The sequence below is a fragment of the Esox lucius genome, chromosome 17 (assembly GCF_011004845.1).
Source record: "Esox lucius isolate fEsoLuc1 chromosome 17, fEsoLuc1.pri, whole genome shotgun sequence".
Lineage (NCBI taxonomy): Eukaryota > Metazoa > Chordata > Actinopteri > Esociformes > Esocidae > Esox > Esox lucius.
Window position 1 is genome coordinate 34568332 of NC_047585.1, and position 15644 is coordinate 34583975.

The 15644-nt window shown below is 38.9% G+C and overlaps 2 protein-coding genes across 2 annotated transcripts in view; one reads left to right on the top strand and one right to left on the bottom strand.

Moving 5' to 3' along the window:
• Positions 1-639: 639 nt before the first annotated feature.
• LOC117592893 lies at positions 640-3607 on the bottom strand. The gene is made up of 2 exons (XM_034287078.1): positions 2536-3607; positions 640-2008 (listed from the first exon to the last, which is right to left on the bottom strand). The coding sequence occupies exons 1-2, from the start codon at positions 2712-2714 to the stop codon at positions 1546-1548; spliced, it is 642 nt and encodes a 213-aa protein (XP_034142969.1). The 5' UTR covers positions 2715-3607; the 3' UTR covers positions 640-1545.
• Positions 3608-11577: 7970 nt separating this feature from the next.
• The window catches only part of ca16b (carbonic anhydrase XVI b), a 195876-nt gene continuing 191809 nt past the window's right edge, over positions 11578-15644 (top strand). Inside the window, exon 1 of the mRNA XM_013138224.4 lies at positions 11578-12139. Within this exon, the coding sequence (XP_012993678.2) occupies positions 12055-12139 (85 nt within the window). The 5' untranslated portion in view covers positions 11578-12054. The remainder of the gene's footprint in view (positions 12140-15644) is intronic.

Here is a 15644-nt window from a genome sequence, read left to right on the forward strand (position 1 = left end):
TTTCCTTTTGAAGGGGACTTGACCCCTTGGACCACACCCGATGACTCCTAACTGTCCCTGTAGGTAATGAATAACTGCTTCTGGAATGTAATAGTTGTTTTTACCCTGACAGTGTTTCTTTATTTAGTGATGAAATCAATGATTTTAAGATTATTTGCATTAATTGTATAGTTCAGATTAATGGTGGCATGGTGAAAAGTTGAATGCCCAGAAAAAGCAGTTTAAAGGGCAAAAACCAGGCGCAGGTGCAGGAGGAAATGTGACTGAAATATGCATTTCATATTCAGATTTCAGGACAATCCTGTAAAAGAGATTTTTAATCTTTGTCTTTTTCATTATTAAATAAAGGTTACATTTAAAAAAGCATAACTGCATATTGTGAACATGATTTTATTCCATGGTGCAAATATACTAGATACCCCATAGAATCGAGTCTGTTTACTCCCCCCCAAAAATATTTAACCTGTTATCTTAGGTGCAAATAAAGTCAATTTCCGCCTAAAATGATGTACCCAAATCTAAATGCTTGTAGCTCATGACCTGAGTATAGTAGAAACATTTATTTGGTACCATTTGAAAGGAGACACTCTGTAGTTTGCAGGAATTATAAATTAATGCAGGAAAGTATAACACAATAGATTTGGCAGAAGATAAAACAAACCAAAAACATACGTTTTTTATTTTTTTTATTTTTATCATCATGTTTGAAATGCAGTGGGAAGGCCATGCATTGAGATAGGAGGCTGGAGACACTTCAAGTAGTGTCCCTTAGAAGGCAGGAGACTGTAGGTAAAGTTTTAGGCAGCTACATTGAATGACCATAGAGCTGCAGAATATTCTGTAAGAGGACTCCCAAGTGTCCTTCCCGAGTGTCCCCAAATCTACCCAAGTGGCCAAATTGGATAAATGATTAAATTCCAAGCATATGACAACAGAGATTATTCAAAAATACAAGTGTAATAACAAATAAGGTTTACACACTCCCAGAAATGTCATACATGGTGGATCATTGGTTTCTCTTCATAAAGGTACTGACAGGAGGCCCAACGAGAACGCTGATCCAATGCCCCCCAAAATAAGTGAACGATTTACAATAAGGGCTAAGTTAGAAGCCAACACTGATCTAATGTCAAAAGTGCAAACAGCAAACCACAGCAAACAAAAAGTGAAAAAAAAACTTTGTACACATTGAGGGTCCAGATCACCCAAGTCAACCCTCTACATAATGTTATGCTGCTGATGCCAAGTACCATAAAAGTATCTTTCTGTTGTAAAGCACAGGGTGACACCACAAGTTGTGCAGGTAATAGGTGACTTTTATGGCACAGGGTACAACGGCGCCTTCCAACTGTACCCTTTTGGCCTTGAGGCACATTCAGGTCTGCAACCAGATACTTTGGTATGTGCGCACCACTGGAGGCAGGTCCTGGGGCAGGAGTGCTAGAGGAGGCAGGAATGCTAGAGGAGCACAATCCCCATGTAAATGACCAGTGATATGTAGGAGTACATGTCATTGATGGAAATGGTCTTCCATGCCTCTTTTTTTCAAGCTTGCTTTTTAGTCCCATACTTGTTGGTGTTCGACACCAGCGTCGCAAGAACAGAGGTAGTAATAAACAGCTGGAACAGATGGAGGGGGCTGTATGTCCCAGTCATGTCCAGCTGAGGTCCAGGCTGCCTTTTAGGCCTGAATGTGGGTGGACGTGGCTCCACATCCTCCTCCAGTACTGTGTGCCAACGGTCCTCTCCCTCAGTGGGGGTGTCAGCTGGTGCACTGGCCCGTCTTTGTCTCTGGGCTGGTCTCTTCACACCTCTGGATGGCCGGACGGGGGTAGGTGTGGATGACATCGGACCTGGAGTGATTTTGGAGACAAAAGGTGTGCTTGTTGTAGACCCAGAAACAATGGCAGATGTAGATGCTCCTGAAGTAGTGAGGGCAGGACTGCTTGATTGTGGTTGTCTCTTTGCAGCCGGCTCCCAGAGATCATCCGAGTCTGAGTCGCTTCCACTGTTAAAAAATAAAATTTAGATTTGACTAGAATTACATATGGGGACAAATACTACAATTATATATTGGGACAACAACATGTTATAGCCATATAACAAATGTGTGTGTGTGTGTGTGTGTGTATATATATATATATATATATATATATATATATATATATATATATATATATATATTCTAATTTAAACTTTATTTCAACAAGGCATGCAGACTGAGACTAAGATCTCTTTTACAACTGGGCCCAAAACAGGACGGAAAAAACCCCAGACAAAACAAGACGCTCACATATAGCACAGGACAAAGAACAGTTCTTTCAATCTGTATTTATATAACTTTTTATATGAAAGTTTAGCTGAAATATATATTTGTGTATGTGTTTATTTGTACTGTAATTGTATATTTGTAATATATACATATTACTACACTTACTACCCAAATAAAAATATTTTTCAGGTGTACACAAGCATATACACGTACACACATACATATGAACATACATATAAAGAACAATAATTTATTTTACTCACCAATCTAAAACGGGATCCTTTCCTTCCAAGAACAATTCTTCCTCGCCAGAATCAAAACTTAGTTCACTAAGAGAGTCCTTGTCTAGCTCTCGGTCACTCTCTCGCTGAATCTCCTCAAAAATCTCCTCCAAGTATGTGTACTTGGTCTTGGATTTCGCTTTCCCACTTTTAGGAGCCATGTTCAAATTCGAAATGTTTAAAATGATCGAAATAACAAGAAGAAGTAACTACTAAGTACTAGCAACAATGTGCGTAACGAAAATACTAGCGCGCTCTGATGCTCTCTCAATTCGAAATGATGCAGGGGTGTCTGGTTGAGCACACCTCTAGATTCCAGCCCATTCTTCCCACAGTGCACATTCCCACATCACAAGAAAGGCCAGCTCATTGGCTATCTAGCTAGCTATGTTTCAAATTAATTGGTCGTCATTGGAGGAAGATATTGTCCTTCAAGTTTGTCTTGGTCCATCTTATTGGTGCGTAACGTGAGGCGCGCTACTAGGGTTTACTGAGGTATTGCGCAGCCAATTCGCTGTGTAGAATCTCGGAATAAGGCTAGTTATCTTCCTGAGTGTCTAATCATTACAGACATACCAAATGTCACGGGGAAAATACTTGTGTTACGGTCTGGATAGCATGAATAGTTTGGTTGCATGTTGATCGAGTCATTTTTCATTCTGTGACGCATGGATACTATGAAAATTAAAACGGATTTTACCAAGCAAAAATATGCTTCCCGTCCTCTCTGGGAACAGAGGGATAAGAAATCTGCGGAGGTTCAGTAATGTAAGTACAAAATTTTCCGTGATACATGAAAAATGAAACCGAGTGCCTACAGTAAAGTATTTTGTTTTTGTTGACTGTCCTGAAACAATTGCACCGTGTTTGGTCGTCGTAATAGCTTTTTTAAATTGCATATTATAATTAGTTTAACGAGATTCCAAGCTTTCTGGCGATATAAGACATGCCTATGACAAAAAAAAATATATTTTACGAATCGTCGCAGTTTTTACCACATGCCGCAAATGAGTATGAACCGTCCCGTAGACGGGACGCCGGTATGGTTCAGGTTAAAACACTATCCAGCATTCAACTCTTTGGTATATAAGGACTTTGGACAGGGCCAGCAACAAGTCTTTCGAGCCTGGTACTCTGGAGGTGTGGGCCAAGACTTCATGTCCTCCTAAGTTTAAACAGAGCAGGAGACAAAGAAAACCTTGAGAGCGCATTCCTAAGATCTAGAAGGATTTGCAGTGGAGAAGGAGGACTGACCTTACTCCCCTGGCACAATAATATAGCAGCATAAAACATTGGGGCTGAGACTTATTACGTAAGCAGTCTCTTTTTTATAACTTACATAATATAAGCCTAATGTGTACTATGAACAGCCAAACTGGTCCGTCTTCAACTTTGTGACTTCGTCCAACTCATACATTTTTCAACCAAATCATTATTTGGCAAAAAATGGGGATCTCAAGAAAACAGGCCATTTTGGGGGTCACTAGAAAAATAATGGTCCGGTATGTTATGTATCCCAGTTTGGTTCGGAATTTGTGACATTCATGAATTTCTTCTACTAAATTCTTCATCGGTAGTTTTAAGTGTTTACCTTTCATGCTGAAGTGCTGATGCATTTCTATATTCTCCAGTGACTGCAAAGCAACATATGTTGTTAGTGAGAGATGGAAATTGGCCCCTTAGCTTTTCTGAAAATATCCTAGGTGATTCAGGAACCTTGCTGGGGTATCAATTAAATGGAAAACATTTGTTCACCAAATGTTCTGATAAAGAGAAAATTATTAAAGGCAGAAAGAGAAAGGATGTGTGGGTTTTATTTATGCACTATACATGTATGGACTTCACAAGCAAAGAACCATTAAACATTAAAAGACGTAAGGACATTTTGGCTGGTCCTCACAACTCAAATTGTGTTATTTATATTTTAGGCTAGTGGTTAAGATTAGTGTTTTAGTGTTAAAGGTCAGGTTTCTTTTCATGGGAACCAATTCTTGGCCCTAACATGTGTTATGGTACTTGTGAATGTGCATGTGCGTGTGTATGAGATCAATGTCCATCCGTCTGGAGGCCTACAAATAGTAAAAGCTAAGAATTTTTATTCAGGTTAAGGCTTTCTTTGTCAAACTCCACTTATACCATATAGTAAACATATAGCCAGTTATACTATTATTTTTGCCATGCATTCCAATTGTGTTTGATCCAAAAACTTCACACATGGTTTCTTGATTGTAGGTTGGGTTGATTACACTGATGTTCCAGTGGGCTGTTTGGTGAGTATGGGTAAATGTGTGTGCATGCAATTAATTAGCCCTCTCCTAACTATATTTGATGCATGCACCAACTGATGTTATTGAGATACCAAAGATAAAGTAATTATATGAAACAAGTGTATAATAATGCGTCAATTAGTCAAAAATGTGTTTTTCTGAAACGTTTTTAAAACAGCTCCTACTGACAAACCTTATCTAACAGTGCTGGCTCTATTATCGTGACTGAGCTGTCTCTCTATCCTGGTACTGTAGAAACAAGTAACAAAGAGGTAGCCACTATACTACAGGACACCCTCTGCTGTTTTTCTGTAATGGGTGGTACTACCAGTGGACTTCAGACTACCTGTCAGTGACAAAACCCTTATGATCATCATTATCACTGTAGTCAGCCCACACGGACACATTCAGAGACCGAGCAAAGCCCCAGTAACATTTTGCATCAGTGCAAATGCTTCATTAATCTGACCGTAGGGGAAAGCCGCTGTCAGTGATTCCTCATACTCTTGGAACAATGTCCTTAAATGAACCCTTGTACCAAGACACAGCATCTTCTATACAGCACATGGAATCCCAAGAAACACCACCTGGGGGAAAATATAAAATAGCTCAATGTTTTATTGTCATAATTAAACACACACTGTAAATACTGTCCTCTGAAACAACAACAATATACCAAACTGAAATGTTTTAGCACCATTAGAGTCTCTTTTGTATATTATTTCAAGTTAAAATATATATTTTTCCCCTATACCTTATTTGCAGCTTATTAAGTACAAGTCACATAATACTAAATAACTGATTCACCATAATTTGATTGTGGGATAATGTTCTGATATTTCTTACTTACTTGAATATTTGAATTACAGTATACTCGCATAATACAATGTATCCATTGATCTTGAGAGCCCACAGCTAGATGTAACTTAAATGCATTGAAACTTTATCATCAGAGTGGCAGCTGAAATGGTCAGGTATCGTCTTGATCTGCAACACAACCAGGAGGACTTTGGACAGGGACAGCAACAAGTCTTTCAAGCCTGGTACTCCGGAGGTGTGGGCCAAGACCGCATGTCCTCCTAAGTTTAAAACAGGACAGGAGACAGGGAAAATTTAGAAAATGCATTCCTTAAATCTACAAGGATTTACAGTGGAGATGGAGAAGTGACCCTACTCCCCCGGCACAATAACATAGCAGCAGACCTTGGGGCTGAGACAGGAGGGTCCTGTGACTCTGTGGCCCTATCTGGGGGAGGCCCCGGACAGGGCCCAACAGGTAGGAAATCAATGTATGGCAGTATGTTTGAAAAAGCTTGCCAAAATTTTCAGGTACTTTATATTAGAAGAATTCAAATTTTAGATTAGTTTAGCTGGGTTTTGTACTATAATTTCTACCAACTTGGTAGTTATTGATTTTTGTAGATACATTTTTGTTGTTGATCACTACTTTCAGAAGTATTGACTAAAATCCTATGAACAGTTTCTGCAGTGTCATGCAATATAATTGCTTTTTTACAACACACCAATAATTTATCTCTCCGAAATTTTGAATAAGATTACTCAATGGAAACAAATCTTGAGGATATTAACTGCTCAAATTTCCACAACTATCCGTGCCACACATTCTGTCTCAGCTATGGCAGGATGCCTTCAAACCTGGCTCTTTTTCTCTGTGAAACTTTTTTTTTTGTGTGTGTGTGTCATTTGCCATGCAGTGTTTTCTGTAATAGCTGACGGTTACATGTTGGTGGTTAGAAACAAGATTTCTGAAGCATCTGTCTATGGTATTCCCTTCCTCGTAACCAGTAAAAAAAATATTTAAAAAAGCTGTTAATCTAAAATGACAAGAAACATTATCTAAGACAACTAAATAAATTACTATACTAACAACAATACAAAATGGGATTCATTTAATCCATACAGAGCAGGGCAATGGTCTAAACTGCTTTACAGTTTGAGGACACAATTAGATATTGTAAATGTCCAATATTTGAGTCAGCCAGTAAGTGCTCGCTAAAAAGTTATTAAGAATTACGAGGCAGATGAACCACAGATGGTAAATACATCTCCAAGGTGGTTTTAGTGAGACAGATTTAATCTGTATCTGAATCCTATTGGGAGTTGAGGTGAGAGATAATAACAGTGCTTTAGTGCTGCAGGAACTGCCCCTCTATGGCCCAAGACTCATATGAACAGAAATTAGTTTAAAAGGGATGATGCTAATGCTAATGACTCATCTTTCTGTAAAAACGCCCATTGGGATTTAAATCTTATATTTGGCTCCTACAATTTGCACCAATAGCTAAAAGGTAAAAGCAGTGTCTTCTGGATTCTGGCATTCGGTGTTCAATAATTTTGAGTGAGAGTTTAAATTACCTGTCATAAAAATGTCAAGGATTTTCCAACCATTTCACTGGTTTCAGGCAGTCATGCCCCTCTTTTATCATCGCTCACACTTTTTCCATTAACGGGAAAATAGAAAAAGGTATTGAGATAAAAAATATATATATGTGAATAAAGCCAAGTACAGCAGATGACTGCAGCAGGAAACATACAATGAACCTTTAAATGTCCCCAAGGACATTCCATTCTGAATTCCTACAGTTATCGTATTGGGAAATCTCAAAACACAATACATTTTCTCCAATGTTGTTTTTACAATAGGCAACATAACAGCAAACTATTACATACTAAGTAACTTTTTTAAACAAATTTAACTGACAATGTCATGCAGCACTGAAACAAACTCACCAATACAGTAATACAACATACAACATTACAACAATATGCAAACACATTGATGTGGTCCGAATGGGTATGTACTGTTGTATTCTTCACCAAGCACAGGCAGAAGAGGACTGTCAGCCCCTCAGAGCCTGGTTCCTCTCTAAGTTTTTTCTGTGTCAACCCTAGTAGGGGGTTTTTTCACCGTGCATCAGCCCTGTTGTTTGCTCTTTGGGGTTTCTGGCTGGGTATCTGTGAAAGCAATTAGTGACTTTTTGCTGATGTAAGAAGGGTGTTATAAAATAAATTAAATAAATGCAAAAACCAATAAAGGAGCACCTGAAACTATATTTCAAACCTTCTGGTCTTGATGAAAAAAAAATTTTTTTTCTGTTCAAGCGATCCAGTAAATGTGAAGAGGTTATTAAGATGGAGTTTTGCCCTGATAACGTTTAAGGCAGAAATTGGGTCATATAATTGCCCCTGAAAACTGCTACTTCTACGTATTCCAAACAGAGTGAAGGATGCAATGGACTGTAATGTAAGGGTCAGTGTTGGTGTCATTCTTCCTGACGTTTAGACTAGAAAAATCTTATTAGATATGGACTTAAAAAACAGGAAGTCTAGTTTAACCCCATACCCTTCCTTTTTCTCTTTTGATTTCAGTAAGGAAGACATAAATTAGCGTAGCGTTTGTCTTCTTAATTAATGGTTTGTTACACATTAAATTTTTGGACCTACAGTTTCAACGGTTGGAAGCACTACAAAAAGCCATGTCATCACAATGTCCATGAGTTCAATTAGTGGTTGATTCAATTTCCGAACCATTGAAGGGGCAGAGTATGTGAGCTCGATACAAATAACTTCTGGAAAGATGTTGACCAACCTTGGTCTTTGGCTTTCAAAAGGCTTTGCATTGTGATGATGAAAAACAGGGCAAAAGTAAGGAAAAGTGAAAATAATAGTCAGTCTATGAAAGATTATGAGATTTGTGAACACATTGAGAGAGATGTTAGACAATGCCTCAATTCAAAATCTTAAGTGATATTCATTTTTTTCAATTGCTTTGATGCTATTTTTAAGTATGTGTTTTTCTTCAACTCTTGGAACAAAATTCCAAACTGGCAACATTTGAAACGTGGCAAGTATTATTCAAAATGTTTTACTTATTAAGATGTAGTTTCATTGGTCATATCATGTTTTGGGCTAAGAACAGTAATTATAGCAGAGTAAGAATCAGAATGGTGTTCACAGACGTGTTTAGCATATTTCTACCCAAGACAGAAACGTCCCAAACCACTGTCTTGCTGGATGGTTATCGTGATGTAATAGCCTATTGTTCCTCTGCACCGGATCCTAGTGGGTCCTCACAGGATTTCACTTGACTTCTCAACAGTTGCCCACAGGGTTATGGGGCTCTGGGTCAAACCAGGCTGGATGAGTGTGTGAGAGGATGCTTATGGAATCCCTTTGTGAGGCAGGCTGGAGGGCCTGAGAGGCAGACTGGGTGCATGGGGTGGCTACAGGTGGGGACTTGTGCAAGTGTGGTAGTCCAACCTGGATGAGTGCCACTAGAGAGGAAGGCCTGAGAGGCAAACCAGAACAGCGGCGCAATATGAGAGATGATCATAGGCCTGGAATGTTGGTTATAGGGGTGTTGTGTGACTGGTAGAAAAGCACAACTTGTAGCGCAGTGAGTATAGCCCAAGAGGCAGAGTGAGTGGAGAAGCCATGTAAAAGAAATAAAGGGCTTGAGAGGACGTACAGTGTGACAGCCGAGACATGGAGGCAGGCTCTCAGTAAAGGAGGAGGCAGATGGCCCACATTAAGCAGAGGGCCCTTGTGACAGTCCTCAACAGCCCTGCTGAGAACAGGGTAATTAAATGAGGAATTTAATCAGATTCCTCAAATTAAATGTCCAGCTGGATATGTTCTCTGAAACCCCTGCTGATATCCACCTTTTCTGTCTCTGTGTCTATGGGTGCATTCTGAACTGCAATCTATTCCCTAACTAGGGCACCTATTTTGACCTGAGCCCATTTATATAGTGCATGTTTTCTAAACAGACCCCCCTGTATTGTCCCTGGTCAAAAAGAAAAACATACCTCATATTGAGTTCAGTATGATGCTATAGATGCAATCTCTGTGTGTTGTGCTGTCAAGCATTGTCACTATTTGATTCAGATCCCTCTGATCAATACCCATTCATTCTTGATAATTGCTGATGAAGTATTTCATTCACAGCCCTGACAGTGGGAGTCTGGGAAAGGAAGGGCCCATCCCACTATTAAATCTCCTGTGAGTCATATTCATAATAGGTTCTGGGTGGGAAGAAGCACAGAAGCACCACCATAAAATATTACGCTCCCTCTCCAATATGTTACAGTATAGTAATATAACCAAATGAGGTCTGATAAAATTACCTAATATTCATCAATACATATCCCCATTGGAACTGGGTCTTGAGGACATTGTAGTGTGTAAATTAATTGACTGGACTTCAAGATTTTCTAAATTGCATTGCCTTTACTATGTAACCAGAGGGTAGAATATTACTAGCTATGAAGTAAAGCTGGGCAATATAAAAGTTAAATGCTGTATTTAACCGTAGTCCTTGAATATAAGATCAAGATCAATAAAAAAAAAAACTATTGGGCTGGGTTCACAGACAAAGATAAAACCTAGTCCTGGACTAAGAAAATCTAGTTTATTGCAGATGTGAATTTGGCCTGTGAATTTGGTTGTTGTAACCATCAAATGTGCAACTAACAATCACCTATATTGGCAAACATCTATTATTTTCAAACTTCAGCATAGTCTACTTAGAATAATTCATCATATCATCAAAAAGACTGTAAGTGGCTTGAATGGTTGATCATTTTAGGTTTATTATCCCAGCTCTTCCCTGATCAAAGCCAAACATTGTTCTAAATATACAAATTTGAACAATGTGTGTGTATCCACCAATGGGAATTATCTAGGAATTTACATTTCCACCACTGGCAGGCATAAGCTTACTAGACAATCAGGAAAATAACAAACACATTTTAATTTTTACAAATCCATACAGATTTATAATTCATTATCTATAAAGTAAGCCTAGTATTGACTATAAGCGTATCATTTCTTGATGGTTTTGATTGAGTTAAGCAGTTTACAACCCAGAGTTGGTGTAAATTCTAGGATAAAAATAGTAAATATAGCTTTACAGTGTAGACAATTAAATTGTTCTGATTAAGACCTATCTTTAAACAGCTGTATCTTTGAGTGTTAGAAACCAGTTTGCCTAATCACTTTTGTCTGTGACTGTACTCACAGGGTTTGTCAACTTAAGCACTCTGGTCAATTCTGCACCAATCAATCTGAAGGTAGATAAAATGTACACTCATATAACATTTGCACATGCTTTATCACTACTCTGTTTCTACAAATTAACTGTCAAAGTAAAGGTTTCATTAACTTTTTGAATGGCATGTTTTGTTCCAGTATTTTCTGTTCTTCCTTCCAGAATAAGATCATCATCATTATAGATGTTTATCATGGTAATTATTATGCTGTATCATCCAGTCCAAAGGTTGCTGCTTTAGTTGGTATATTCTCCCTCTAGTGGGTAATGTTAGCACTTTCCCCAGTAAGGCTACGTTTTAGTCAGAGTTTAGAAGGCATACACTACTTGATTAAATGAACGACTTGTATTTAGACCGGACCAAAACCAACAAAGCCCGTACATATTTTCTGTTTTTATTGTTGAAATAAATAGAAATTCTTAGGTCCATTATAGATATCAGGGTACATAGAAAATAAACAGATTTTGAACATAATCCAAAGTATCCAAAAGTTCTATAATAAACCCCACAGAGACAGTTTTTATGTTTTGTGTGAAATATAAATTGATAATGTAAATAGTACTGCTGCAGGATTATTAGACGAGAGCTGTACTATCCTTCGGCGCTAGGATCCAGCGTTTCAAGCTCTGATTTTCCCTCCCGCCCCGTGCTGCTCACTCGAGTCTAAACGGTCCACCAGCTCAATGGGCCTCCTACATGCATGCCGCTACTTCCTGGATGGAAGAATGGAACGCTTCCAGCGCTGCCTTTGCCTCTGCAACATTCTCTCTAGAATCATAAGTGACACCGCAAGTCTGCGTTGAATGGATTAACATACAATCTGTATTCTTCGAGCACTTTTTGTTTACGAAAGTTGACCGAATTGATTCGGACTCGTTTACTTTTAACTCTGGGATTGACAGTTTCTCTGTGGAAAGAAAGACTAGCTGCATGTGGCTGACTGTGACAGAACTATTTTTCTGCGGTGCGCAGCCATAGATATTCCTCGAAACAGATGCTGAATTTGTTTCACTGAATTCTCTTTTAACCAAACTCCTATTGGCGCTGCAGTTGCTGTATCATCTTTTGTGTTAACGTGTGTTTTCTGCAATCAAGTTTATGTAATTTTGTAGACCTCAAACTTTATCACCCGTTGCCTTGTTGCTCTCGATGAGTATTCTGTCATGCGGAGCGTACTGGAACCGAGTCACTGGTGGACCTTATCCATAATTTTTTCAGCCTTGGCGGTGTTTACTGACTGTCATCTTGGTAAGTCGTTTTATGTTTTGCAATACTGTATACTATTTTGTCACTGTGTCTATACGTCGTGCATACATCCAAATGTGTTATTCTATTTATGTCTTATAATCAAGGCCATGGATTGGAATAACATTGGTAATGTTGTCCCAATCAATCACGAAAAGATAACAGAACGAGAATAGGCTACTTTCTGCTGATATAGTGCCGCATGGAAGAGCGAATTAATCCAGCGGACAGCAGGCTATAGTCTAGGCTGCATATTGTGACTTTGTGAATAATGCTCTATCTTAACTGTCAGTTATCTACATGGGATACAATAGAAGGATTTACAGTAGTGCAAATGCAAAATAATAAGTATGTGTTTTATTGATTAACCCGTAACCAGACACGGGAAATATTAGGCTATGAAATCCTCTTACGGTTTCAGTGCAATACCGAATCAGATTTTATGGGACGCGTTTCGAAGTGCATGTAGGCTACTGAAGGTGACGGTACGGCGATGTCAGTCCGATGCTCTGGCAGGTCTGATGCACACACATGCAGTGATGTAACAGCGTGTCCCCGGTCCCCGCGCATGGTCGTCCTGAGCGGGGTTTAATACATCACCTACGCCTCGCACTTTGACAGGCTGGGCTATAATACTGAGTACAAAAAATGCATTAAAGATTATGGCATGTTGGAATGCTATATTTATGTCTATATATCTAGATATATAGCACAGTCACTCAAATCGCGGTTATTGCTTTACTGGTGTCAACTGTGAAGTGGATCACACATGATTAGAGTTGAGGCCGACGCCTAGACAAAATACTAGTCATTAAGAAAGAAAATTGCCTACTCTTGGTCTTAATAAATTTCAGGACACCAATGGGGTTAAACTCACTCATGACATTACATTGTTACAACTTCTTGTTTCTAGTGTGGCTTGTGGATGACCTTGATGGAAAGGTACCATCCCATTGTGAACTGCAAATGAAACATGCAAGTCAGCTTTTTACAGCATCTCAGCCACATTGGTTTACTGTTGTTGACCTGTTGTCTGCACAGCTGCACTTTTTCAGACAAAAACTCATCCCCTCTTTGTTGTCCTCAGTAGGAGAGGTGCCTGAACAAGTTGCATATTGAGATTCAGTCCTACATGGTTTAATTGTTTTCCGATGTGACTGTAGCACTGATCCCATAGGCGCTATCCCTCAGGCTGAGATAAGGGATGAGAGATGAGGGGGAGAACAGTAATTACATTCAAAGGATGAATCAGGGAGGAGCCCCTTCCACTGGACAGACACTAATTATGCTGCTCCCATGGATGTGCATAACTTAACATGTCTGATGGTCTGTTCACAGCATAGATACATGCTTTTATTTCCTTAGGTTGTGTCCTGTCTGTCACATGTTGTATTCAGCAGGTAACCACAGACACATAGAACTGAATAAGTTCCCATTGGTGAGGAGAAGAGGTAAAGCAAGAGGATTCTGTAAGAGAATCTTCTTGCTATACCTCCCTGATGCGGATCAGAACCTGTATTTATAAAGTGTCTCAGAGCACAAAGTCACATATTAATTGTTTCTCTAAAAGGCCAAACTGATCCTGGATCAAAACTCCTACTCTGAGACGCTTTTTACAGGTCCCAACCGCCAGTGGCAGTGAGAGAGAAGGTCCGTACTGCAGCCAGGAGAATAGGCTTTGTGTTCCAGCCGCTCTCCTCTTGTAGCCTTAACAGAATGGTGATGAATGCATCGGCAATAAGCCACTGTCACTAAAGGACGAATACCGCTGCACTCAAGGACTCAGCCATATCAATAACTGTCCCCCTGTCTGCGCCATCCTTCCATCTCCTCACCGCCTCTTCCTCTTAAACATTCAGTCTGTGATCGGAGTTGTCCTGTTCACAGCTCCGGGCTGGGATCAGCTGAATATTCACAGTCCAAGGCTTATTATGTTAATACATAAGGGGTTTAACTTATATACATCCTGTTTATTGACCAGGGGTGATTGTAGATTACGTTTGTAATCGGGTGCAAATTGCGTGTCTTGAAAAAAATTTTGTATAATCACAGATTTACAGTGATTCCATAATATACAATAATTTAGTAGCCTATGATCTCTGTTTGGCACAGGCCTATTTTTCCATATAATTTTCATCATGAATTGCCTTGTAGGGGCACAAATACAGCCAATGATGAAGTTTTAATAGGACTGTCAAACAGTCGCAACATATCGCTGCCCAGTGCATGTTTGGCCACTCTCAACATAATTCCATCATTGAAAAAGCGCACTGTGCGCTTCCAATTTGATAATTGGAAAGGGTAATCTGTTACTAAAAAACATGATGTTATACGTCGTTTGGACTATTATACTTGACTCTTGAATTTGCTGTGTTCACGGCTGTGCGCGTCTAGGCGACATTTTACCGTTCTAGTCAAAACACAATGCATTGTAGAGGGTACCCTTTCCGCCCTGCTTTTGAATGTTATTTTTCAGCCTTATTTGTATGTGCTATTCTTGCCGTCATTCAGTCACTGTAGATGTCTCTTGACATTCTGAAGACGTAGAGCTTGTGTCATTTGTGTCCTGTTATTATCCTGTTATTGTGGGTATTTCCCTAATAGAAGGGTAATGTTGATGTGGTCATTTTAAATTTGGGGGGCTGTGATTTACCAAATTTGGTTACAATGGTTATTATTTATGTTGTGTGAATCTTCACAATATGCTGCTTTTCGCTTCCCTAGATTTCTCAGATGGGAATCAATAGATTTTTTTGCTGCTGATCTGAAATATAAATTATATAATCTTCTGAAATAACACTAATAAAAATATAATAAAAAACAATGAGCTCCTTTTTGTGTAGTTGACAGGTGGTTAAAAACTAAATGAATATTACTTTAGTATGTCTAAGAGCAGTTTTGTTGTAGCAAATTCATCAGAAGCCAATTCATAATTAGAACCCAACTCGAGTGAGTTATTACGTTTTTTACTGTGAATATGGCAGTGCATAGCTTCGATGAAAAACATTTTGGACCTTGGGAAGGAACATTTTTAAAGGCCGCCCCTTGGTAACAGAAATACAAATTTGAAGCAGATATACTGCAATTGTACACATTTTGGCTTAGGGCGGAGATATTTCATATTGTTGCAGCTGAAATTGATATTCTGTACATTTTGGCATGAGGGGGGACAATGTTGAGTTTTAAATCTTAAATTACAACAAATGTATGTCATTAGGATTAACAAGTATTTTTTGTCAACTTGATTGGTTGAGGACTGAGGATACTGAGAATATTTCATTTTATGAGATACCATGAACACCTTGGCCAAAATCACTTTATAATATTTTGCTGTTGTTGGCAACAATATGAATACAAACACTTTTTTTCTGGCTACATGGGTTCATTGATCCCAGTTTAAGAACTATTGTCTTAGTGTTAATACTTGGTGGAAGCATCCATGGCAGCCACTGCTACTGTGAATCATAACTAGCTTATAGGGTAACATATTCCACAGGCTTGCACGAGT

What these genes read in the sequence shown, in the direction of transcription:
- LOC117592893 (XM_034287078.1), bottom strand. Translation starts at nt 2,714, where the DNA reads ATGGCTCCTAAAAGTGGGAAAGCGAAATCCAAGACCAAGTACACATAC. An exon ending in AAGGATCCCGTTTTAGATTG is followed by an intron (nt 2,009 to 2,535) that starts GTGAGTAAAATA and finishes ATTTTTTAACAG; the next exon opens with TGGAAGCGACTCAGACTCGG.